The following is a 27,185-nucleotide window of genomic DNA, read 5'->3' on the forward strand; positions in this document are numbered from 1 at the left end:
GAGTCTTGCATTTAATTTCTGCTCAGAAACACCATTTATTTATTAATAAATGCTTGGGAATAAATAGTTGAACCTTCTTTATGGGGTCGCCGTAAAAATGAAACAATCGTGTATGGAAAGACCTTCACATAAGGTCTGGGACATAGTAATACATGAAATCTTAAGAAAAGCTCAATTCTCCTGGTCCTTCAAAGAGGTCCATGTGGTTATTAACTCAAGTTTGAATCAGGCCAGAATCTATTCTACTCTAATGAATGGATATCTTTGTGGTCTCTCCTTAGAGGGGGCTCAAAGCTCCTCCCAGACATAATTTGCTCCCTATAACCTAGTTCAGATCTTCCAGAATGCCACATTGCAGAGTCACATCACTTATGGCAATTTGGGGTTAGAGGACTCATTCAACATGCCACGTGAGAGTTCAAGAGACCCTGAATCTAGACTCCAGCTGAGTGGCAAATGTAATTAGTGTTCATTCTAGGGATCCATCCCCTTCATTCCCTGGGCACCTATGAAGTCAGGTTGGGACTATATGGCTAGTGTAGGTTGGTAGACTAGAAGCAGAAATGACAGTGTCATTTCCAAGTGAGGCAGTGAAAGGCCAGTGTGCCTCCCTCCCCTTTGCATGGTGACCTCAGTGGTCATATGTTCTGAATGATGAACTACAAGATGGTGAGTAGAGAAAAAAAAGAAATCCTAGATAACTGAGTGACATCTGAAACAAGCTTCCAGGCCACCTAACCAAACCCACACTTGATCAGTAACATAAGAGAAAGATCAACATTTGTTGTATTGAGCTACTGAGATTTGAGGTTTATTATCACATTATCTCTAGGGATATAAATCCGTTCATGGGAACTTGTGAAGATAAAATTAAAAGGGACTCATTGTCCATTAATGGCAGGCTACATAATTCGGGTGAACCTTCACACTAGAAAAGCTGAACAACAATAAAATTTTTTTTTTATGTCTACTCAACAGCATTGGAAGTGAAAAGTTACCTGGCTCCCATCTGGCCATCTGGGTGAACATAAAAATCCAGAGACATGAGCCTGATATTTGAGGCTACTTTTCTCCTGGGAGCATTTATTAATTATAACAAAGCAGTGTTTGATAGCTGAGCAGTTTGATGGCTGGGTGAGAGACAAAAGTTGGATGCTGGTAAAGCACAGTAGTAGGCGTTGGGACCCTGAAGTTCTGGACTCCGGGAATAAAGTTGAATTGAAAGCAAAATAGCCTTCCTGGGCAGCCCGGGTGGCTCAGCAGTTTAGTGCTGCCTTCAGCCCAGGGCGTGATCCTGGAGACCGGGGATCAAGTCCCAAGTCAGGCTCCCTGCATGGAGCCTGCTTCTCCTCTGTGTCTCTGCCTCTCTCTCTCCCTCTCTCTCTCTCTCTCCGTCTCTCATGAATAAATAAATAAATTGTAAAAAAAAAAAAAAAAAAAAAGAGCCTTCCTGCTTCCTGTAGCCCAGCTTTGAGTTATCTGTCATCTGGGTGGCACGGAAGATCTCAGACTTTGCAACTGGAAAGTAGGCACTTGGAAAAAGCAAACAGAAACCCTTTCTGGAGAGAGAGAGAGCATTATTTTAAACCTAAAATCATTTCTACAATTTTTATTTTTTTAAAGATTTATTTATTGATTAATTTATTTATTTTAGAGAGAGAGCATGAGCATGAGCAGGGGGAAAGGCAGAGGGAGAGGGAGAGAGAGAATCTCAACCAGACTCCCCCCTGAGTGCAGAGCCCACCAGGCAGAGGGAGACATCATGACCCTGAGATCATGACCTGAGCTGAAACCAAGAATCAGCCCCCTAACCAACCGAGCCACCCAGATATCACTCTACAAACAATTTTTCAAATACAATTTTGGATACAGAGAAAACCAAGTACAGACCGAGATATGATAATGTAAACAAGAATCAGCAAAACCCACAGAAAATAGAAACAGAATTACATGGTCTCCAGATATTGGCACTGATCGGATTCTGAAATAATTAGCTTACTGTGTTCCAGGAAATAAAATACAGGATTGAAGATTTCAGTAGGGAACTAGAACTATTTCTTACAAGACATAGCAGAATTTTAAAAGAATCAATAAAAGTCCTCAAACTGAAAATACAATGACTGAAATTAACAACACAGTGGATGGATTCTCTTTTTTATCAGAGTAGACCTTGCTGAAGAAAGAAATAAAGAACTTAAAAATAAATCAGAAGAAGAATTCCAGAATTGCAGAAAGAGGGAAAAGGCTGGAAAATATAAAAACTGTAGAAGAGATATAGCAGAGACTGTTCCACACAGTGTCTGGCATTGATTTAAGTGGACTCCGAAATTGCACAAAAGTGGAGCAAAAGCAGTATCAGAAGAGATAACAGCTGAAATTTTTCCAAAACCAATGTAAGACATTGATCCACAGATCGAGAATAAAATTAAATAGATTTGGCAGGGAAGAGAGAAAGAAAGGATTACTTTTTTTAAAAGTCAAAGACAACTCCGAGATTTCCCGCTCCAGCAGCAGAGCGCTTAGCAGAGCTAAGAAACAGAGAAGGAAGAACAGGTGCGTTGGGGGGCAGGAGGAGGCTGAAAAAGAAACAGTACATTCCAGTTTTTACCTGTTGAACTTAACATCCATGCAGGGATGACGAATGTGCCATGATTTCTGGCATAATCTTTTTTGGTCGTGTTTAGGAGTCTCCAACACTTACATTCTTTCAAAAGGTCCAGTCAGACGTTTCTTATCTCAAGAATCCAACACTCTTAGGCCTTCCCTTCCCTTCTGCTGAATCTATGACTTACCTCCAAGGGTGGACCTACAAATGGAGATTTGCAGCAAAATATCCACAGACTTGAACACTCCATCTTGCCTGGTATTCAAATGTAATTATCTGTGCCATGCAACCTTTGCAAAACCCATCACAACAAAACATGTTTTCATTGTTAACACCATGAACCAGGGCTCTATTTTTTTTTTCTTTCTTTAATATTAGAAGGACAAGTTACAGGCACCCTAAATGCTTTGATTTCTCAAAATGTGGAATTTCTACATAGGACATTGAGTTTAAATGGTGGCGTAAATACAACTTTGTATTGCAATCTACAATATTACCTTAAGGATTATCATGAGTTCTTTTAATAGTTACTTGACTTTATTAACAGAAGAAAAGATAAAACACTGGCTACCATAAATTTCTCTCTCTAATTTTTTTTTTTTTTTACTTAGAAAACAGCACGATTTTCACAATAAAGTCTATGGCTAATGGATGAAAAGTATATAGCTTGCTTTCTTTTCAAATGAAAAGTTGAAAGCCTGCAAGATGATGATGATGATGGCTCATGTTTGTTGAGCACTATCTACATGCCAGGAACTGTTCTATGGGAATACATACATTCACTCATTAAAGAGATTTAAAGATATATGATAAAAAAACTATATACCAATGACATATAGGATATTATTTACTAGAGAGTCAGGCAATTCTTTCTTTCTTTCAGAATTGTTCTTTTTTTAAAAATACACTGCAACTCTGCTGGTACAATTAGGGACCAGACATGTATATGTGAGAACTTACAAAAAAAAAAAAACCACTATGATAATAAGTTACAAGCAAATCTATAATTTTTCTTTGACATTATATTTTTCTTCTGAAAGTAGAAATAAAATTTTCAAAACCAATGAACAGGGAAATAACTTTATTTTCAAACAATCCTTTACATGCCAGCTTTAAATTTTAAAATACCATTAGATTTTAAAATATATCCAGAGAGTATCCATGGTATTGCCTTATATGATCAAAGATGAATTTTTCAACATTAGCTATGGGTCTAGTTGCCACAGGTGCTTTCATACATGCTTTCATTTCATTTCCCTGCATAATTACTATTGTGGTTTTTCCCCAGTAACATTCCAAATAAAGCCATTAGGAATATTTCAATCATAGTTGTGTATGGTTTGATCAAACTTCTAAATATCACCAGCAGAAATGGCTAAAGACATACATTTTTTAAGCCAGAAGACTCTTCCAAGAGAATTTCACCTAATAAAACACATGAATCAACTTCTTAAATTACTAAATGTCCTAAAGATCTATAAGTAATCTGGGACATTATTTATTTAACTACATTCTTGATATCATGAAGGGTCAAAATTTAGTCAAGCCCTTGCTTTCTTCTCAGCCATTCTAGACATCAGATGCCTGAAAATTTATCTATCTTACTTACCTTTTTTCCTTTTTCTTTTCTTTCTCCTTTCTTGTTTTTTGTTTGTTTGTTTTGTTTTGTTTTGTTTTAACATTTTACATTTTAACCTCTCTCCAAACTCAGGATCTTTTAATCCAGCCCCTCGTAAAATGGCGATGCTTTCACATCAACCCAAATGTTACCCATCCCCCATGCTTTCCAAAATAAAATATGATCCCCAAGACAACCCTCTCCAGTGTCAGTTTTCATTATTTAAAAAAAAAAAAAAAAGTCTTCTTCCCTGAAACTGCCACCTATTTTGTACCCCTCCAATCTCAGCCCTGGCCCTTGGGCAATTCAATATCTTGTTGCTTTAGCTTCCTTAATTGTAAAATGAAGACAAGAAACGTATGTCACAGTGGTGTGGAAATTAAGTAAGAACGCTTCTAAAGCACCTGGCACAATGCAGGGCCTCCTTGAGCAGTAGCCTTTCCTGGGAATAGGAAATGCTCTTCTGCATGGATGCCCTCAGAAATGTAGTGAGAGCTAATGTTTTTTCTGCTCCAGGCCAAATACGGACAGTTCCTTCAATTTTTCTTTGAACAACATGGTATTATCTCCCTTATTCTTCTAGTCATTCTTTTCTGAATAACTTCAATTCTTAAAGAATTCTTTGAGAAGAGTCAACTGCCAATCCAAAAAAATTATATATTTATCCCCATTTTTTCAACTGAGAGCAAGCTCTATGCCCATTAAGTGTCACTGCAAGATAATATTTTTCCTTTCTTTCTCTGTTGCTGATTAGAGCTCCTCTTCTCCCCCCTCCTACCTCCAGTGTTCACATATTTGACCCTCTGGCAAGCTGGGCTACAGGGAAGGCAATAGGTATGGATACTTTCTAGTTCTAAGGTAAGGAGAGATGAAAGTGCCCCTCAGACATTAGGCTGTGTCTGAAAAGCTTCCCTCTTCATTCTGGTAGGATGTCAGCTCTTCCTCATCAAGAGTCACTCCCCTCTGTCCTCTCCATTTCTTCTGGACTTCACAATTCTGGGTGGTGGCACCATAAGACATCTTCTTATTGGGGCTCGCAAAACTCTCGTGATTGAGTTCTGTCTCCTCCGCTAATTCATCCTGGTCAATAATTCCACACTTCTCCTCAGAGAGATTCTCAGGGTCAGCCCACTCCTGTTTCTCCCCAGAAGCAAAGACTCCATAGAAGATCACACCACTGTAGTGCACCAGGGCGGCTATAAGGAACACATTCTGCCATTCCTCCCGGGTCTAAACAAGGAAATAGAGTACCAGCTAATGGGTTTTAACCAAAAATAGGGATTAACAGTTTGTTCTAGAGGCTTCCAGCGGGACAAAATCTCCTGCCCACACCCAAAGGCAATGCTATACTTCTAGGGACGACATGTGTCAGAAGCATGCCCAGGAGCCAAGCAGAATTTGAGTGTTTAAAAAATAAAGTTAAAACTACAATGAATGTGCATTTTTTTTAATTTAGAAAAATACTTTTTAAAATAAACAATATGTAAAAATATATGAAGCACCATTCACAGGTCTTTTAAATATACAAATGGGATTTCCGTTCATATGGTAGGTTACATTAAATTTGCTTTAGGAACCCACCATTTTAAATATCAGAGGTCTCCTTCTTGTTTACCATTGGATACATAACAATATTTCAACTGTGAAAATGCTCACTCTTGACTGTCAGTAGCTTATTTATAATCTAATTTTCTGTGTAAAATACAGTAAATCAAAAAATGATGGAAATTTGGGTTTAAAGTTGGGTGAAATTAATATCTGAAATTTAGTGGTCATGTTACCCATACCATCATCTCATGAACAGAGAGGGAAAACCTGGATCCTCTGCCTATAAAATCCCCAAAACCCATCTTCCTTTTCTATTAAAAAAAAAGAAGAAAAATTAACTTATATATTTGTTCCAAGAAGCTGGCAGAATTTCTGGAATCATATTAGTAATAGGCAATCCAACTAAGAAAAAATTGGGTAAAAACTCCATAGAATCAAAAAATTCTTATTTGTGGAAAGCAGCATCATGAAATCTTTTTAGTGACAGAAACTAAGAAACCATGTGGCCTGTGGTTGAACTCCGGCTAGATCTGGGATCCTCCTCTACCACCCACCCTTGTCTAAACGCACAAGGCTCCGTAATGACCGAGTGCCCTGCCTTTGTAGGTTCTCTGGTAAGGCCATTAATGTCTTGTTCATTTTCTTCACAATAAGGAAGTATAACAGTACTAATATCTATACACTAGAACATGCTAAGTAATAGGTGGAAATGGGCTATAAAGTTTAATTACTTAGAATTATAAAACAATCTTGGGTAAATTATTTATCCTGAGTTGATCACATCAGTTTCTTCCTCATGCCTCTAAACTGTCCCGATGGTGTTCATTTCACCTCCTCCCCCATACACACTGCTTTTACTTCTCAGTTGAGGAAATGTGGAACCAAACATCAATCAGCCCTATTACTATCAATAAACAATAGTGAAGAAGAAAAAGAAGAAGAAAAGAAGAAGAAGAAGAAGAAGAGAGAAGGAGGAGGAGGAGGAGGAGGAGGAGGAGGAGGAGGAGAAAGAAGAAGAGAGAAAAAAGAAGTTCAAATGACTCAGCCAAGGTCAAGGACATACACATTTACAGGATTTACAGGCTGGGGCAGAGCCTTGAGCTCTCAAGTTTGCATAGTACTTCAGTCTCTGATACTGCAACCCATAGCCCCAAAGGAGACCATTACCTTGTGCTTTGTCATCGCACCGACAATGAGGGGACAGACCATTCCAGAAAGGGTTCCCACTCCATTTGAGATCCCCATGAGAATGCTGGCATAGCGGGGAGCAATGTCCAGGTGGTTGACATTAAAACCTACAGTGAAGCCAAAACCTCAAAATCAGAGTCCAGAACATTTTGGGCACTACACAGCTTTTCCCAAGTCTCATAAATCTATTTGGTTTCCTCTACCGTATGACTAATGGGTACCTCTCCCAAGGTGGCTACGTTGAGAATCGTCAGGCTTTGTCTGCGCATAGCAGAAAAACGTGCTGTGATTGATCAGCAATGGCTCCCATAAACCCTCCATGGGGGATTTATGAACACCTATGCTCCTAGGTAGAACTCCAAAATAACAGTGTTTTGGGCAATACTGAAAAAAAAATCGACAGGATCACATTTACTCAGAGTAAACAACTGCACCAATTGTTTACAGTGCGATTAGAACCAAATCTGGCCTCATAATACTCTCCCCATCCCGGTCCTCAGCTCACTTCCAAAAGGCCACCAGAGGTAAGCTTATCTTGGTGGCCACATGGCCCAATGGGAAAGATACTTTTCTGATAACAAATATTTGCACAAACATTGGCAGAACTCCCGTGACTTCCACAAGACTTCCACATCCGTACTTGATTTGGAGTCTGTAAAGCTGGTCTTGGATCTCACTTACACCACTTAAGTAATTTTTAGGCCTTTGTTCTCTCCTCTAACATGGGGGCAAGATGACTACTTAAGTCATAAAGAGGGCAGCCCCGGTGGCGCAGTGGTTTAGCGCCGCCTGCAGCCTGGGGTGTGATGCTGGAGTCCTGGGATCGAGTCCCACGTCAGGCTTCCTGCATGAAGCCTGCTTTTCCCTCTGCCTGTGTCTCTGCCTCTCTCTCTCTCTCTCTCTCTCTCTCTCTTTCTGAATAAACAAATAAATAAATCTTTTAAAAAAAAGTCATAAAGTTGTGAGTCGAGCCTGGGGAAATAGGGATGCCAACCAGCACCACTACCACCACCAGGACACTGCCCGAGGCTGCCGCTGGCTCAGCATCTCCCTCTCTGAGTATCTTCTCCAAAAAGATAACTATTTATCAAGAGAGAAAAATGAATGGAATGAAGGAAGAGCAGTGAAGGCAGGGGAAGGCACTAGGTGCTAGGCTCTGAAGGAGGAGGCCACGCGCACTGGGACCCAACTCTACTAGTGCTGCTCTTGCTGGGTGAACTTTCTAGAGTCAGATGGACTTGTCTCTGGCAGCTTGATTGAGATGCAAATGTGGACAAAGGACTGAAGTCTTCAGAACCTCTGCTTCTTCATCTGCCAGCTGGCATAATCAGTCTTATAAAATTGTTGTAAGAATTAAGTTAAATAATGGATGTTAAGTCCACGGTACACAGAGGTGAAAACCAATACGAATGGTCCTTATGGGTGGTTATCCATAGGTCTTGTTTACCGCTATCTTCCCTGAGCTGGCAAAGGGTCTGGTACATGGTACGCACTTGATAAATAATTGTTTAATTACGCATTCGAGCCATTGAAATTACAGCAGGGGATTGTAGGCTTTGTTTATTCATGTTTTTGTTTCCCTTAGCCTTGCTTTTTCATTCTCTATTCTGAGCAAAGAACCTGAAAGTAGGATTTAAAAAAAAATTTTTTTCCCCTAATCTGGCACATTGGTTGTTTTTCCCTACCTCTGATTCAGAGAGAATTTTGAGAAAACCTTTTCTGTAATAAATGTACCTTCTCTTTCAGATCAAAGTGTCAGACAATCAGAATATAAAACAGCTGCAAGATTAATTAATCTTTCTGTTGATTTGAAAGCGATAAACACTTTATTAGAAAAGAACCCAGAGATAAGAAGCAATTAATATGATTGTTGAGTATTATATTCTGATACAAAGCCTAGGCATCTGCGTTCAGCTAAAGATAATGTGAGAAAAGATTTAGATTTCTAGCTGCACAATCCTGGTGTTTAGGAGAAAAAAATCTTTGAGAAACCAAGATACTGATAGTTTTTTGTTTTTGTTTTTGTTTTTTTTGTGGCAGATACAAAACAAAACAATCAAAAGCTCACAAGCTAGGAAAGTCTGTCTTCTTTCTACAGGACATTTCTCAGAGCAAGTGTCATCCATCCCTCTATCTTCCTAACCAACCTGTCTCAGCTCTCTTGTTAACAGTCGGTTCCCAAATAATCCCAGTCTTCCCCGGCATGTCTATGGTGGCAGATAGCAGATCCTGAGGAATCATCACCCCCAGGTCTATTGTTCCTCCACAGTGCAACTACTGGTCGGGCAAAACTTTTTTCCAATCCCAGTCACTCAAGTTACATGAGCAAGTTGAGTCACCTCTCTGAGCCCTGGTGTCCTCACTGGTAAAATGGATATAGCAATATCCCTCTCATTGTGTTGTCAGGAGCATTAAACAAGATCATGTCACCAGCACTGAGGAAGTGCTTTAAAAAAAAAAGTAAATAAATAAATAAAGGCAGGTGCTGTTTTTTGGTATATTGCGTTTCTCTCCTGCCCGTGGCATAATTGGTAATCCAGGAACGACAAGAACCTAAATATTTCATTATCTCTGGAGACAGGATATGAATCCCTTTTGCAGCACAGAGCTATGGGGGGAAGATGTTCCTCAACATCTGCTGGAAATCAGCCGAATTGCTTTAGAATTTTTGCTGCTCAGAGTGTAGACCCCGGTAGCAGCCGCCGCAGCCGCACTGGGGAGCTCATGAGAGATGCTGAATCTCAGGCCCCGCTTGGAACCTGCTGAATCACAATCTGCATCTTGCAAGATTGCAGGGTGGTTTGTATGTGCGTCAAAGTTTGAGAAGCCCGAGGTGAAAGTGGATAATAACTGAACAATTCACAAGAGTGAATACTTATTAGTTTGGTTGTGCTTCTTGCCCTGGGTGAAGGTTTTCAAATGCTTTATTTCTACTAGAATGTAAACTTTATGAGGACACCATCTGATTTTTTTTTCCCCGCGCTGTAACATCCCTCCTAGTGCAAACAGCCCTGACTTATCCTGGGAAATGCACCCGGGTGCAGAACTACCTCCAGTTCCTGGAGATCTCCCAACAATCCCATGAGGAAACCAGGGCTTGGGCTTTTAGATAACTTAGCATTTCTTTCTTTTATGCAGAGCAACGAGTAGAGACAGGCCTCAAAATCAGGTTTATGCCCCTCCAAGCCCAAGTTCTTAGCGCATGTTTCTTTTAAAACAGACTTTTTCCCCCTTAATTTCACTGTTGAGCAGCTCTATTTATTTCTAAAAGACCAAGGCTTTATTTTGGGGATGGCTTAAAAAATTATCAGAGGTTCCATATCTTTCTGCCCTGGGATATTCTTACCCTGATCTCTCAGGCAGCCTAGAATAGTAGAAAGAGCAGAGGCTTAGAGCCAGCCAGACCTGCACTTTCTTCTCTAGAAAAGGAAAGCTGTGGAGAAGACAAAATCTAAAGAAGCTTTCCACTTAAAAAAAAAACTTTGAATTTTAGGACACTATGTCAAATGACTCTACCACCTGACGTTTGGGCTGATGTTAGCCATTCTCTAGTTCAAAGTGAGTACTGAAAATGTCACAAGAGCCTCTGTGAGGTAGGGTGACCTGGTCCAGAGGCATGAACATGCCCCTTCACTTGGGACACATGCTTATGCCTCTGCCTGTGGCTCAGGGGGGTGTCTGCATTTTGTGTCTTTCTCTAAGCAGGGAAGTAGGGACAATCCCAGCTCGACTGGGCTCCCAGGCCTGGTCCTCAGCGATCTTAAAAAGTCAGCCCCACATTATGAAACCGTCTAGCCAGTAACCTGCTCCTTGTGAATGGTCTGGCTACTGAGGGAAAGTGAAACAATATTCCCTTCTCCTTCCTTCCTCCCAAGACTTGCTGAATCTGTAGAAAAGATGTGGAAAACCAAAGGACACGTCACCTGAAATAGCAAAGCCGCTAAATCCTACAGCAAGCACCAGAAAGGAGATGGCCACCCCTTTGGTATGGGAAAAGCCAACCACCAGGAGTAAGGTTGCCTCCATGCCAAAACCTGCAAATGGAAAGAGCGGGGGGGGGGGGGAAATGTTGTTTTCATGTCATTCAGCTCAGTTCATGAATTTATCAAATAAGAATCTTTTCGTATTTCCACAGACCTAAGTTTCTAGTATATAACTGCTGGCACATTGCTCACACATTACCAGGGGGGTTTCATGACCACATGACTATGCTAATACCACCTAGGGGTTCCGTGGGCCTTCCAGTGTACAGGTGCACTCTGAATACTGAATGGCTCCAGCACGTTCCAAAGATGCCCCTGGGATAGGGAATCTTTATTATTAGTTGCTCCATGGGTAGTTGCCCCTGCCATTTCTAAACACTAAAACTCTCTCATGTACTGTCAAAGATCCCCCTTTGATTCTATAAGTTAAGGCCTCTCATGGAAAAATAGAATGACAACACTCTAATCTACGTTGCCAGGAATGATCAGAAAGCTGCAGTGAATATCTGAAACAAAAAGCAGCACTTCACTTCTTTTAAAGCATAAGGCAAAAATCCCTCCCTTTCAGAAGTTTGCCAAGCTCTCAGGCCTCTTCATAAAACCATGAGATATTCGCACAGAAGTAGAGTAGGACAAAAGTACTTTCTGTTCCTTTCATTCCAAATAAGTGAATCTGGTACAATAAAAAAAAAAAAAAGGATGAGGAAATTATGAAGATGTTCCTTCTCACAAAACACACGCACAGGCACACATACAGACACACACACACAACTTCAGTCAAGAGCAGACCAAAGATGGTCTAAGTGCCATTTCCAGGTATATGAAGTGCGCTGGGAGATGGAAGGCAATGATGCCTTGTTCTGGAGACTGCTGATTCCAGACACCGCCCACCCGCTGTAGTTACCTCAAAGACCACATACTCACACCACACTGTTCCCCTATGTTTTACTTCTAAACAAAGACCACCACCACCACATCACCCCCACCACGCTCTCTTTTCTTTAAATTAACCTACCCACCCATGTTTAGAACCTTGTGAATGGTCTGGCTACTGGAGGGAAGTGAAACTATATTCCCTTTTAGAGAATATTTAGAGTCAGACTTTAGACTTTAGAGTCAGACAAGCCTGGGCTCAGATTCCATGACCAATCACTAAGTATGTGACCCTAGACATGTTGCTACACCCCTTCGATGCCTCATCCCCCAAAATGGGGCTAATCCTGCAACCTTGTTGGACACTAGATTAAACAAAATTGGGAATATAAGGCATCAAATACAGTGCCTGTTACACAAGCACAGCTCAAAAGCCGACCAAAAGTAGAGCACCTGGCTGGCTCTTGATTTTAGGGTTGCAAGTTTGAGCCCCACATTGAGTATAGAGATTACTTTTTTATAAAATCTTAAAAAAAAAAAAAAACAACAACCAAAAGTCAAACGTACAAATCTCAGAATCATCTTGGCTACTTCTCACTCTTCCTCAGCTTTCCCACACAAATCTAGGGTATCAAATTTGACCTCTACTTTCCCCTCTGCCACTGTCTTGTCCTGGCCCCATTACCTCTCCCCTGGCCTACCTCAGTAGCTGCTTTAATGGTCTCCCCAACTCTCCCTCCTCTGACCCATCCTCCACATCACTCTCTCCCTAAGCCACAAATCTAGTCCCTTGACCCTTGGCTTAACTTTTGTCAAGGTTCCACATTATCAGTTTGGTGCAATCAGCCTTCCTCGCTGTTCCAGTCCAATCTGCACCCCCAGGCCACATAAGGCCCTCTGTTGTTGTCCCATGGATCCCTGAGTCATTTCCCACTCACAACACGGTTCCAAGCCCCTGACGTATTTCACGGGCTCTTCCTTTGCCCAGGATGCTCTTCTCCCAATACTTAGTTCTCTTTTTCTAAAGCAACCTTCCTATCCTTTAAAGTCCAGCTCAAATGCGGCCTCCTCTCAGAATCCCCCCTCCCCCGCCAGCCGCCCTTGTTCCCTGCGGTGGAGCCCATGCCTCTCCCCTCTCACTCATCTCACAGGACCTTTCAACACTGCTTCCTGAGTCTTAGTTTGTGTTTTGGTCCCCCTACAGGGTACCACGTTCAAGGCAGAGCCCAGCCAGTGCACAGCAGATGTTCAACAAATAATATTTGGTGAATTGATGCAAAGGAAAGGAAATGGGACGCAGAACCAAGACAATTAGGTTGAAACACAAGCGAAAACACTTTCCGTAGACCTTGGTACGTTGCTTACCTTCTGAGCTCATTTTCCCCACACTGTCAAAGAAACAGGGCAAGCACCAGTAAATCTAGATGGGCATCAAAGAGAATCAGATGATGGGGCCCTGGGGTGGCTCAGTGGCTAAGCTACCAGCTCCCGGTTTCAGTTCCGGTCACCCTCTCAGGTCATAAGACGAAGCCCTGCCTCAGGCTCCGTGCTGGGCATGCAGCCTGCTTAACACTCTCTGTCCCTCTGCCCAGCCCCCACACTCCCTAAATGGATGGATGATAGATAGATAGATAGATAGATAGATAGATAGATAGATAATAGATAGATGATAGATAATGGATAGATAATAGATAGATAGATGATAGATAGATAATGGATAGATAGATAGATATATGATAGATAAAAAATAAGATCTTCTTTAAAAAATCTTTTAAAGAGAATCAGATGAAACGAAAACAGTAGTGCTTATCCACTGTGGGCTTTATACCACATCTATTCGTTAATCAATTTTGTTTCGACGTTTTAAGTCATATATATAAGGAAAAATTACTAGTGTTTTATATACAAACTGTATGTACTTAAGACTCAACCTGTCTTAAATATCAAGGCATCTGGCTGAAACCTCTTTTATCTTAATACTCTAGGCAAAAGTTGTACCAAAGAATTAACTCCTCCAAAGAATTAGAACGGAGACATTTTGTGAAGAATAAAACTTACAAATGATACACTGGTTCATCTGTAAGGGATGGGGGGATGATCTTTGCCAAATAGTAGATTTCCAAAGGGAGAAAAAAAAATTTAAGAGCCTAAATGGTTCTTACCAACAGCGAAAAATGCTACAGAAGGACTGTATGCTTTAGGAGCTTGAGAATAAAATGTGAACCTCAGAGGTGATCAAAAAACCTTGAATGTGAACCTCTTTGGAGCTGACAAGAGAAACAGAAGTAGGATTTAAAGGTCTGAGAAAAATGTTCATCTCATATTTAAACAATCTAAAGTTCACACAGGCAACCAATTCAGCCAGACGAGACTTTTTTCTCCCAGTCTCACTTTACACATACTACAGAAGGAAGTACAAGGATTTGACATCTGGTTTTGAGGATCTTGGAGATGTGCCCTGATCGAGAATGAACTAGAACAGAGCTTCATGTCTTAGGTGATCTGTTTGCTTTAAACGATTCTAGCAGCAAACATCCCTATGGAAAGAAAAGAAAGGTGACAGACTCCAGGAAATGTGTGATCCTTCTCCAATAAAAAATGTCCTCTATATTTCTTCTCAGAGAACATGAAACCAACTAAATTCTCCAGAAGATCATGCAAGTGTTTGTTTTGTCCAAATCAATCTGGCTTACTCGGTGATGGCACAAAACTCTCTCTTCACGTATTCATCTCTAGTCTAGCATCTTTGTATATAAGCAGAATAGAACAACCATTTTTTAAAACATACAATGTGGAACTCACTGGTCCTGCTATTACAAAATATAAAATGACATGAAAAGACATGTGAAGAGGTTTGGATTGGTTTTTGTTGATGATGCTATTTTGTGTGTTTGTTTTTTAAAGATGAGGCAGATGCTAGGGAGATTCTGTGTTTGCATTCTAGTGTCTAAAACAAAAAAAATTATTCTCAAAAGTTACTTCATTAGTATTTCAAAATTGTTGAGAATTCTCATCACCACCACCACCTGACACCAACACTCCCGATTATGGAGGAATGATGGCTGAAGTGATCGAGGCAAAATTAAACAGAGCAAGATAGTCCTATAAAATAGATTCGGAGTCCTCAAGGCATGTGGCTTGAGATGCAGTTGTGCAAGTGGGGTTGAAATCCAGAATTTTCTTTCAACTTCGAGGTCAAGAGGTTGCATAATTTTGACCATGGGTATATTTGAATAGCATATAGTTATTGAATGCTTACTTAGAAAACTACTGTTTTGTCAGTGTCTTAAACACAGAAGAGGAAAAAGGCATTGACATATGTTGAGAACCTTCTATAGGTTGAACCCATGCTAGGTGTATTTGTACATCATCCCATTTAACATTCATAACCATCATTGGAAGTAAATACTATTATTCAGATTTTAAAGAAGAAAGTTAGGGTTGGAGAATTTAGAAATCCCTCCCACTCTCTCTACTTCCGTTGGTACCACTTTAGTTCAACTCACCATATTCTCTTGACAGAATAAATGAAATAGCTTCCTAGCTGGTCTCCCTTCTTTTACTCTTATGTTCTATCTTCTACTCTTCAGATTTAAAAACATAAATCAAATCATGTAACTTTCTCTGCTTTAAACCCTCTATTTGCTTCCCTGGGCATTTCAAATAAAATCCAAGCTCTGTGCACATCTATGAAGCCTCCCAAGATCTGGCCCTAGTCGAGCATCCTGGTCCCATCTCCTGTCGCTCTCTACCTCACTCCTTAAGCTCCACCCATTCTGACTTTCCTTCCTTCTGCTCTAACATGCCACATTCATGCCTGCCTTGAGGCCATTGCTCATGCTACTCTCTCTGCCTAAAACACTTTCCTGCAAGAACTATAATAAAGCAGGACGTGATGAGTTACCAACCAAGTATATGTACAGGAAGGAGCAGTCACTGGAGGTTGAGGTGGACTTCACAGGAGGGAAGATGAACCCATGTAGAAGGACATGTGGCGAGGACTAGGGTGAGAAGTGAAGGTGAGCTGAACTCACAGTAAAGAGCAAGGGAGTGAGCAAAGTCAGAGATGGAAAGAAATACTCAGGCCCTGGTATGGAGGGGACTATTCAGCTGGGCCAGAATGTGATCATCAGAGGAGAGGAATTTGGCTCCTGTATTAGTTTCTGATTGTTGTTGTAACAAATTTTCAAAAATTTAGTGGCTTGAAATAATACAGACTTAACAATCATACAGTGCTGGACATCAGAAGTCCAAAATGGATCCTAGAGAGCTAAAATCAGAATGTTAGCAGAGCTGTGCTCCTTCTGGACACTCTAGGGAAACCCCATTCTTGCTTTTTCCAGCCTCTAGAGCCTGTCTACATTCCTGGCTTGTGGCTATATTACACTGACGTTTGCCTCTATCATCCTAGCTCCTCTGACTGAGCTTCCAGCCTCCTCTTACAAGGAACCTCGTGATTACACTGGATCCATCCAGATAATCCAAGATAATCTCCCCATCTCAAGATCCTTAATTTAATCACATCTGCAAAGTTCCTTTTGTCATGTAGGTAAACATAACCACAAATTCTGGGAATCAGAACATGAACATTGGTGGGGGCGGGGAGCATTATTCTGTCTACCTTGGCTACCACAAATGCAGTGCCACAGAGCTTCACCTCTCCCCCACCAGGGAGCTTCACCCCTCACCCACTGCCAACCTTCAGTCTCCTATAAAAAAGTTCATGTTAATGGCATAGCCAACCATTTCTGCCTGGTGCCAGCAGTCAAACTGAGGGAAGATCTGATGCCCACAGACTATTCCCAAACTCCTTGGTCAGATTTTATACACAGAAAGCATCCAATAAATGCTAAATTTAAAACACAAACACAAAAAGGGATAAATAAATAAAAACACAAAAAGGGATAAGGAAAAAGTGGAAGATTTTTTAAAAGGTGAACAATCATAAACATTGCGGGGGTTCAGAATTACTTTTCCCTACCTCTTTTGGAAAATCACATGGCTTCTACTTTGTCTTTGCAAAATCAAAACATAAAGCAGGAACTCAGTGAAAGTAGAAAAGAGAATGAGGTGTGGTTGTGTGTGTGCCTACCCATACACCAGCATATGCTGAGAGGAAAGAAGACCATTCAGAGGAAGTATCTTTCTTGGGTTTCTTACCAAAACCTGTATGTGTAGAAAGGGAAGGCGATAAGGGAAAATATCTACATAAGCAAAGGATTATGTGACTGGGAGAATGTATGGGAAGGATAAAAAATAAACATATGTCACAGGAAATTGGCTTTGGCCTAGAGCAGATGAAAGAAGCATTTCTGGGAGATGTGTACAGATTTGCCAGCTAAGTTGTCCTATCCCAGGCTGCACAAGTTTGGACTGAATGGCCAGTTGGCGGGGGTGTGATGGACATTCAAGTATCTGCCAGAGGATGGACTTTGAAAGAGAGAAATAGAGAGAGAGAGAGAGAGAGAGAGAGAGAGAGCAAGCTGGGGAGGGACAGAGGATGAGGGAAAGGGAGAGAAGCAGACTGCCCACTGATCATGGAGCCATCACTGGGCTCAACCTCACAACCCTGAGATCATGACCTGCACCAAAATCAAGAGTCGTACGCTCAACCAGTTGAGCCACCCAGGTGCCCCAAGATCCTTGTAATGGTTCGGCATAACCTCCAAAACATGCTCTGCAACTCAGTTTCACCTCATTCTCTAAAGGCTGCCTAAGCAACCAATGAAATCCATAGTACCTCCACAGTTCATGATTTTTCTGACAGCCGTTGTGGTCAAAATGTTTCTGCTTCTTAAATAATCAGCCAACTGTCCTCCAATAGGCACAATGATAGTCATAACCATGTGTGGGACTGCTGACAGGAGGCCCACCTGGAATGAATAAAGAACAATGAGCTATTTCTAGCTGCTTTGGAGAGATTCACTTGCCTAATTCCCTGCCCCCCCCAACCAAGTTTAATTATCTAATTACCTGGCACCCAGATAGTCCTGAATTTTATAATAAACAATGAATGAGTGAATAATTTTAAGTACCAGATTGGTAGCTCCTTGAGGGTAGACCCAACTGGTATTCATCTGCCAATCTGCCATTCAACCCCAGCACCTGCCATAATGCCTGGCACAGGATAGTCAAATACTGGGCACAGAGTGAGCCTTGACTGATGGCAAGCACTGTGACTTGCCTCTGCTAGCTCTCCACGGTCACTTCAGACAGTACCGGGAGCTATGGACGCATCGACCTCTATGGCCGCTGTTCTTTCCCTTGTAGAAAGGAGGTCGTCTTTCATGATGATGTTTTATGCTTCACCAGCTACATCTTTCCTCCCTGAAATATTGGCAACGGCTGAGGATATTGAAAGAGGTTCTTTCTAAACCATACAAGGCAATGGTCTTTTTTTTAATTTTTTTATTTACTTATGATAGTCACACAGAAAGAGAGAGAGAGAGGCAGAGACATAGGCAGAGGGAGAAGCAGGCTCCATGCACCGGGAGCCCGACGTGGAATTCGATCCCAGGTCTCCAGGATCGTGCCCTGGGCCAAAGGCAGGCGCCAAACCTCTGCGCCACCCAGGGATCCCAAGGCAATGGTTTTTAATGCTACAACTGCCATTACAGAGAAATGGGTGGTCTGCAAAATGAGCTTTAAGGCCCTTACTGCTACTCACCGAGTAATTTATAGGGGGGGAAATCCCACAAAAACATCTTCTCTGGAAATCTTTGTATCCTTACCTCATATGCAGTCGTTGAATTTAGCTTCAAAACCACTTTGAGCACGGATAGAACATACATCTTTAAAAGCAGCTTAATACAGCCCTGATCCTTATGAAGAAGATATTAAATAGCTATGTATACTGTGCCTAGGATGTAAAACCTGTCTGACTTCTAGGGTATTTGATGTCACAGGAGCATTATGAATTTTGATCAGCAATTTAATTATTTTATCACACAAAGATTTTCTCAGTAGAAGCAAGAGATTTAAAGTTCACGAATATTTGAAGCGTCTCTGTGTTTACCTTACTTATTGCAAATCCAAAGACCTCTTCAAAATAAGCAGGCTGACTTATTAACAGCAAATAAAAAGTCCAGCTTCTGCAAAAATTTGCCACAATGATTGCATAAACCGGCAACGACGTGAAAAATCTTTTCCACGGTGTGTTAAATTTCTAGAGAGTAAAAATACCATGAGAAATTTAGTAACTATATTGACATGTAATTTTTCTTAAGAGGACAACACAATCACTAAGAGAAAGAGAAAGAGATAAGTCTTGATCTTTCCATCTGTACTTACACTGAGGCCAACCACATTGGCTCCTTCTCCTATACTTGTCTCTATGTATGTCCTCTCCTCACTGGATATTGTTGGGTGAGCAGCTGGGCACTCATAGGCCTGCAATAGCCAGAACGTGTACCAAATAATCCCAAAAATGCCTGCAGTACAAAACAAGAGGCTTACAGTTATGGTTTCCTTGTCTTATGTCTCTAAATATTCCCACATGGCACAATGTTCATTTAGGAGAAACTATTTTGTTGCTTTGCCTGTTGTTGTTGTTAACTGGTATTTAAAGAAAGACAATATTGTTCTCACTAAGGAATTCTACTTTAATATAAGCATTAAAAGAATCCTAAGCAGACAAGTATTCCATTTGTATGATACATTTGTTTTAATAACCTCTATTTTCATAGAGTAAATTCGTAGCCAACCCCATTATACAGTGAAATACCAACTCTATGAGTCATCCATGGGAACTCATTAAGTCAACTTACTCACCATAAATATAAAAGACAGAGGCCCATCCAATGTACTGTACCAACACACCAGCCAGAGGCATGGCAATCACTGCCCCTGCATAGGAGCCTAGAACAAGAAAACATGGAGGAAACTGAACAACTGCCACACAGGCCCCTTCAACCTATCTAGAGTTCCTGTTGTGGAAATGAAGATGGATCAAACTGAGCAAGAGCCAGAATGCCTCCGTGCAGAGGGACACACTCCCAGTATACCTTAAAATAGCGCTTCCAGGAGAGAAAGGTCACTGGATACCCTTTGACTTTATCCAGGTACCATGGAGGGATTGGGCAAAGATGACTCAGGCACAGCAATTTTGAATTTCATGAAAGAATAGAAAAAACAGATCAGAAAAAAAAAAATCTAACAGAGATTTGAAAAATTCAACCAGGTACAATACTATGGGCTGAAGATAGGAAGCAAAGGAGCACATGGATCTGCCTTTCAGAGCTCACGGTTCAGAAGAATGATCACCTCAGTCTTTAAATGAGGGACTTCAAACTATTAAGAAATCATACTTTTTCGAGTCTTTGTTTCTTTTAAAAAAAATCAGGAAACAGTTCTATTCGAGGATGGCAGAATGAACAGCAAGGCTGCTCTCCATCTACCCCCGGAATGGGCCCATTTTGAAGTTTATTTCTTTGTAAACACCTAACCTTGTAAACACTTTACCTACAGGTGGATATTTATCTAGTCTAGACAAGATCATGAACGCTAAAGGCAGTGGCCTGGTCTCCACTGTCCTCTACAGCTCCATGATAATCTGCTGTAGAAACATGAGTCCTAAAAACTTCCAATCAATATTCACTGGATGCCCCCCAAAAAAATTATTACCTGAAATTTGCTTTGGGCTGTGAATGAAAAAAATTCTTGCTCAGAAAAAGTGAGCAGCAGCAACAGGAAATTCTGTATCTCAAACCTCAGTGCTAAGGAAGACCATCAAGAAATGGGAGTATGGGGACCTTCTAGAGAAAGAGATTAATCCTATCTTTCCAAGCTGGGCCTGACTGGCCAGGAAAGGCACAACCTGGGGATCCTAAATTTGAACATCATGACCCCTGAGGGAGTCTCTCAGTCACTTAGAATCATTATCCTCAGATAAAAGATGAGAATGAAATCTCTATCTCCCAGAGATATTTTTGAGAATCAAATAAACTTTGTCCACAAAGATGTTCTGTAAGCTGTAATTAGTTCCGCACAAACCCCAACTATCATGAGACTATAATGTACAGCATGACAATGCATTTTTTTTTCAGCCTCAGACTTCCTCAAACCAGTAAGACAAGCATTCCAAGGCATTTTGTCTAGAAAGAGCTTCAGGCTTCACTCTGCTGTGGGTGGAGAGAAGGTGGTCTTCCCTGGGCCAAATTTCTAGGACATGAGGGGTAGGAGAATGCCAGGGACAGGGAGGATCAGGGGATAAATCCACCACCTAGGAGGCATTGGGGGCTTTCGGTGTGGCCACTACTGTGTTGAGGATTCTAGACCTATGATTTTATTTAACCCTTCTTTCAACCCCTTGGCATTGGTACCAATGTCACTTCCCTATCTATCACTTGCCTTTAAAAACAGTTGATCTTGTTACTTTGAGTCATCTCCATTGTTGTATACTTTTAAGTCACTCTTGAATCCATTGAAATGCTTTATGGAGACCTTAGGTTTCTGGCACCTTGTCTATGATGTTTCTTTTCTAATTGGAATAACTAACAGCTTGGTCATCCTGCCTCAAGCTTTCACCGCTAAATAGTCTATTGAACTGGGGAAAAAAAAAAACAAGGCTGGGGGAGGGGAGGTAAGTTGCCAGAGGCCATATAGGTGTGAATGGCAGGAACCAGGTCTGTAGGAATCCAGAGCCTAATTTTCCATAACTACTGCATACTGTGATCCTGCCTCCTCTGCCCAAAAACGCCCCTTAATTCTTCATAGTAGGAAGAATTCTCTCATTGAGGAAATTTTATACTTGAAACTGAATTTCCCTGTCTAGCAAACTCTTCCTCCTCCTTCTAGACATGGCTGACTGTAATCTCCTGTCACACCCACAGCCCCTGAGCATACCTCAGTGGGGTGTGCCACCCACACAGCCCTGGGGGAGCTGATTGCACTTTGATCCCTCTGTAGGTAGACAGCAGAGGACAGAGGAGCCCTCCAGTGCTTGTTGAGTGGCATGAGGAGGGGGAGTAGCCATCAGGAGTAGGAGAGTCCCTAAATCTGTCCTTACTAGGTGGGAAAACTTACTGCACTAGATATTTCCTAACATTCCTGCCAACTCCACTACTTTTTTGGTAAGAACTGATTAACCCCAAATTAGGGTTTCCTTCTAATGACATTTTTCCTTGGCTGTTCTTTCAAACCAAGGCCACACCTTAGCTGGGAAGAGTAATAAAGCTTTGATCAGTATTTTCCTTGAGAGTCAACCATTTCTTAAATCAGCCCTTTAAGGGTTATAAAGACACTAAGAATGGGGAGTGGCAGCTAGTCATTCCTGCTTTGCTAGCAAATCAAAATGAAAAGCCTTGTAAATAAGCCATCCAAAGAAAATAAGATCAAGGATCTGACAATCCACAAGGTCAGAATCTTATTTTCTTCTAGAGTTGGCTCAAGGTCAGTAGTCGAAGAGGAGATGATCTTGAACTACAAACAAGAGAACAGAAATGGTTTCTAAGGACAAGAAAGGCTAAAGATGCAAAGATATCTCAGCTGTACATACAGTTCCAAGCAAGGCATAAAATGGGCATATTGGTGAATACGTCACACCAGAGTCCCAGGGATTCTGTATGATAGAATAAAATAATAAACTAATAATAATATAGAATATTATTATATAATATTTTATACATTATTCTAGATATTTTATATTATTCTAGATATTATTCTAGATATGTTATATTATTCTATATTATTATAATAATATTATTTATTATTATTATTTAAGGAGGTAAAGAGAAATAAATTAAAATATTCACAAAAATTAAGAGGAAGCTTTATTTCTCCTTTTCACTAAGAAATACAGGTTGGTGTTTCCTAGGAAAGGCACACTAGCTCGAAAAACAAGGCAGTGCTAAATTGTGATCCTAATTTTGCCCAGTCCCCGTTGTGACTTTCATGACTTAAGGCACTTTTGTCTGCCTGGGCCCCTTCCTCCATTAAAAAAAAAAAAAATGGAAAATATATTTTACAATTGCGTTGATGGGGTCAGCCTGCACTGTCCTCATTAAATTATTGATTGGCATCTAGGTAGACGCTTGGAACACTGATTATTCCAGAGATATAGAGAAGGCCACTCCCATGACTTGGAGTAAGACAACCTCATCAAGGTGAAGGTGGGTCACCCAGGAATTAAAGTCACCTCACTACTTAAGGACCACTGACATACTTTCAGGTGAGGTGGATGGCTTCTTTTTCATCTGGACTATAATGGCAAAAATTAATTAACAGATCTGTCCTATAACATGTACATAGTATGTGTAGTGAGGAAAGTTCTGAATTAAGACTCAGGTGGTCTAGCTCCCATTTCATGCCCAATGTGACCTTGAACCTCATTTTCCATTCAATGAAATTAACTTTACACTTTAGTTTCAGTTTCTCTATCTAAAAACAAGAGCAAGATACTTGATGATTCTCTCCTTTCTGCTTTTGACTTCAACAAATACCATTTGTTGGCTCATTCAACAACCACTTCCTACCCCTTCTTTTCCACCTTTCTCTACTAACAGTGCTGGAAAAGCTTGCACTTGGTTACCTCACTGCCTCTGCAGTTGATGAAACATATGACACAATTAGGGCCAAGGAACTATGTAGAGGCCTGCTAAGGGTTTTGGGAAAGCTTTTGCTTTGCTGATAATAGGAACAGATGTGGTTAGGACAACCATCTCCACTTCTTCCTGCCTTGAATGTGGACTTGATGCCTGGAGCTCTAACAGCCACTTTGTGAACCTGAGGAACAAGTGTGAGAGTAAAAAGCTATCACTCCTAGGACAGTGGAGTAGAAAGTCATAACATGCTAGATCATGAGCAGTAAAACCAACACCAGCAGTCACTCACCTCTGGACTTCTGTTATGTGAACAAAAGAAATTCTACATAGTAGGGTCTTCACATGAAGCCAAAGCTTCCCTAAGTAAAACTTATGATTCCAATACACTTACCACAAAAAGAGGTTGTGGCCAGTCGGCTTCTCTCCAAAGGTGGTGCCCACTTACTCCACATCCCATGGCAGGCTGGGTAGGTCACACCCTGGTGAAACAGTTGAAAATAGACTTTTTGACTTGACTACAGTTTCTGTTGGTGTTTAAAATGTGGATCTTGCTTCTTTAAGAGAGGCTACAGTATAAAAACCCAATTCATAAATAGCTTGTGTCAGCTATTTTAACTCATGGCACAGATGCTGCAATTTGAATATCAGTTCAAACATAAGAATGGTGAGGAAAGGGCCTTTATAGTCCATATTATTATAGAATATTGGTGCAGAAAGGGATTTCTGCAATCAGCTGGTCCATCCCCTCATTCCAAGATACAGAATCTGAGGCTAAGAGCCATTGAGTGAGTACATTCTACTCTTCATGGCTGTGCATATCATGTTCTTTTCACCCACCAGAATTTCCCAAAGTGTGGTACTAGAATTGGATTTGAGTTGCTACAACAAACTACATTTTTTTTTATCAGAATTGGTGTAAATATACTCTAATAGGGTTTAGAAAAATTCTAATAGGGTTTAGAAAAAAGGTACCTGGCATGTGAAACCCATGATTTCAAAAATATTGTTGCTTACTATGAGGTTATTTTTTGGTGTGTGGTTTTGTTTTTTTTTGTTGTTGTTTTTTTTTAATGAATTGATCTAAGGAAACACTGTAGGCAAACAAAGCACAAATTGTACATGGATATGACAAAAGCAACGAAGGTTAGAAGTGAATGAGCTTGAGAAACATTGCTCTACATCAGGGCTTGGGAAACTATGGCCTGATTTAGCCCACCATCTGTTTTTGTACTGCTCTTGAAGAAGGACTGGTTTTTGCATTTTTTTCCTAGATTCACATTTTTAAAATTTTTTATTGTTTTTTTTTAATTCCAGTGTAGTTAAAATACAGTGTTATAATAGTTTCAGGTGTATGACATAGGGATTCAACAACTCTTTGAGTGAAATCTTTGTGTAATATTACACTCTAGGAATTTTACAGATTTATTAACAAATCCATTTAAATTGTTTTTGTGGAAAGGGCCCCTGCTACATGAACTATAGGACCGGGGCTTCTGCCTCATTATTTATTAAATGACAAGGGTTGGGTTAGATTATCTCTGAGATCGCTGCTGGCTCATGTGAAATTCTACATTCTAGGAAATGACTCTTCATTGTGTATAAATTTGTAATCATCCAAGGCATTTTAATTAAAGTATACATGATTGTCATGAAAACTCGGAAGGGGAAATAGCGGGACAAGGAGGAAGATCAGAAAATTAAGTAGCGCAGGTTTTCTTTAGAAGCTGAATCATCTAGAGGACCATACTGCAGGTAGTGGCATCAAAACCCGTTAAAGAAGGAATCTCCTACCTCCACTAGACCTTGCAAAATTCTGACACACATGACACAGCCATAGTGCACTCTGGCCGCAGAAGGAATGAACATGTTCAAGGTTGATGTTAAGAAGATGGCGGCTCCAAAGACCCTGAGGGACCAAAACACTGTGTGAGTTGAGCAAGCCTCCCTTTGTGGGTGGGCACTTTGGTTTAATATTGGAAATGAACCTCACAACCCATGGAATATCACCATGGAAACTAATAAACAGAGAAACAGATGTCATGTCAGGCTCTGGTGTGACCCCAGCTAAACTGTTGGGTAGCTTTAAGTCCTGAGCTCATCCCTAGACCCATTATGGACAGATTTTTGGCAGTACAGGGACGTCCTCCCTGAATGAAGCCCCAAGGCTGGAGGTTGACCAAGGTGAGGTGAGCTTGCAGGAGATGCACCATTCTGCTTGGTTCTACCCAACTGACTCATTCTGACTCTTATGTTTGAATTATATCTCCTCCTTCACGACTCTGCTGTCATTTGACCAGAAGGCCATACTCTTTGAAAGAAGTCTGTGTCCTAGGACCTGCCAAGCACAGGGTGTGTATCTGTCAGAACCCCCAGGTCCCTACCCAGTGCCACCTGTCTTCTCCTCTCTGCCCCGACCACCCATCCTGGGAAAAGAGGACAAGCAGTGTTTTCTTTCCTTTTCATACACTAATGATGCATCAGCCCTTTTAACATGTTGGGAAATATTATGTGTGATTTATTTTTATGGCAGAAATGCGGGCAGTAACCCTGGAGACAATATGAGCCAGTATTTTATCACTTTTTGAAAAGAATACAGTCAGTAAGTGACCATAAATGGAAGACACAAATTAGCCAAGAACGTAAGTAAATAAAGTCAGGCTTGTGCACCTACTAAAGAATTTCAAGGGCATTAAAGACATCTGATGGTATGGACTTTCAAACTTTTTTTTTACCTTAACCCATAAAACAGCATATATTTTATATTGCACACAACATATTCAAAACCAATACTCAAAAACCAAATACCAAAACCAATACTCAACCAATATTCAAAAACCAATACTTAAGTGTGCAATGAATTAAAATATGTTCTATCCGATTTTATTCTATTTGATTATCTCTTCTATTTTTCTCTTTTTTATACATATTTATACATTTTATACATTTATTTTTCTCTTTTTTTTATATGTATACAAGGGAATATTACTCAGCCATTAGAAACGACAAATACCCACCATTTGCTTCGACGTGGAAGGAACTGGAGGGTATTATGCTGAGTGAAGTAAGTCAATCGGAGAAGGACAAACATTTTATGGTCTCATTCATTTGGGGAATATAAAAAATAGTGAAAGGGAATAAAGGGGAAGGGAGAAAAAATGAGTGGGAAATATCAGAAAGGGAGACAGAACATGAGAGACTCCTAACTCTGGAAAAGGAACTGGGGGTGGTGGAAGGGGAGGTGGGTGGGGGGTGGGGGTGGCTGGGTGATGGGCACTGAGGGGGGCACTTGATGGGATGAGCACTGGGTGTTATTCTATATGTTGGCAAATTGAACACAAATAAAAAATAAATTTATTTAAAAAAAAAGAAAATGCTCATTGGTAAGTCACTATGTTGATTTCATTGCCATCTAATGAGTTGTGTTTTAGAATTTGAGAAATGCTGCTTTATAAGAAGGTACAGTTCGTGAAACCCACACATACAATCACAAAGGACACACACTTGGAAGAAAACTAGAAGTATTGCATATACTCCTTTTCTGCTATATATACATCCTATGTATCCTCCAAGTGGCCATCTTCTTCTGTTTGAATACCTCTGTGATAGAGAACTCAACTGCTCCTTGGGATGGCTCATTCTGTGTTGGATACTTTTATTTATTTATTTATTTATTTTGTCTTGGATACTTTTAATTGCTCAAGCACCTACTAAAGAATTTCAAGGGCATTAAAGACATCTTGCAAGCTAGAGGCAAGCCCCCAAAATCTGTGTGATACTGGACTATCTAAACGTAGTACACGTATCGCAGAATGTCACTTATCAAAGGAAAC

At 40.6% G+C, this 27,185-nt stretch overlaps 1 protein-coding gene across 1 annotated transcript in view; it reads right to left on the reverse strand.

Moving 5' to 3' along the window:
* Window positions 1–3,669: 3,669 nt before the first annotated feature.
* The window catches only part of SLC17A8 (solute carrier family 17 member 8), a 48,162-nt gene continuing 24,646 nt past the window's right edge, over window positions 3,670–27,185 (reverse strand). The window contains exons 4-12 of the mRNA XM_055336384.1: window positions 25,147–25,261; window positions 23,747–23,834; window positions 19,586–19,672; window positions 19,106–19,245; window positions 18,831–18,980; window positions 17,556–17,688; window positions 10,883–10,993; window positions 6,939–7,066; window positions 3,670–5,453 (exon numbers count right to left, since the gene is read on the reverse strand). Coding sequence (XP_055192359.1) covers window positions 5,112–5,453; window positions 6,939–7,066; window positions 10,883–10,993; window positions 17,556–17,688; window positions 18,831–18,980; window positions 19,106–19,245; window positions 19,586–19,672; window positions 23,747–23,834; window positions 25,147–25,261 — 1,294 coding nt within the window. The 3' untranslated portion in view covers window positions 3,670–5,111. The remainder of the gene's footprint in view (window positions 5,454–6,938; window positions 7,067–10,882; window positions 10,994–17,555; window positions 17,689–18,830; window positions 18,981–19,105; window positions 19,246–19,585; window positions 19,673–23,746; window positions 23,835–25,146; window positions 25,262–27,185) is intronic.

The sequence above is a fragment of the Nyctereutes procyonoides genome, unplaced genomic scaffold, assembly GCF_905146905.1.
Source record: "Nyctereutes procyonoides isolate TBG_1078 unplaced genomic scaffold, NYPRO_anot_genome, whole genome shotgun sequence".
Taxonomy (NCBI): Eukaryota; Metazoa; Chordata; class Mammalia; order Carnivora; family Canidae; genus Nyctereutes; species Nyctereutes procyonoides.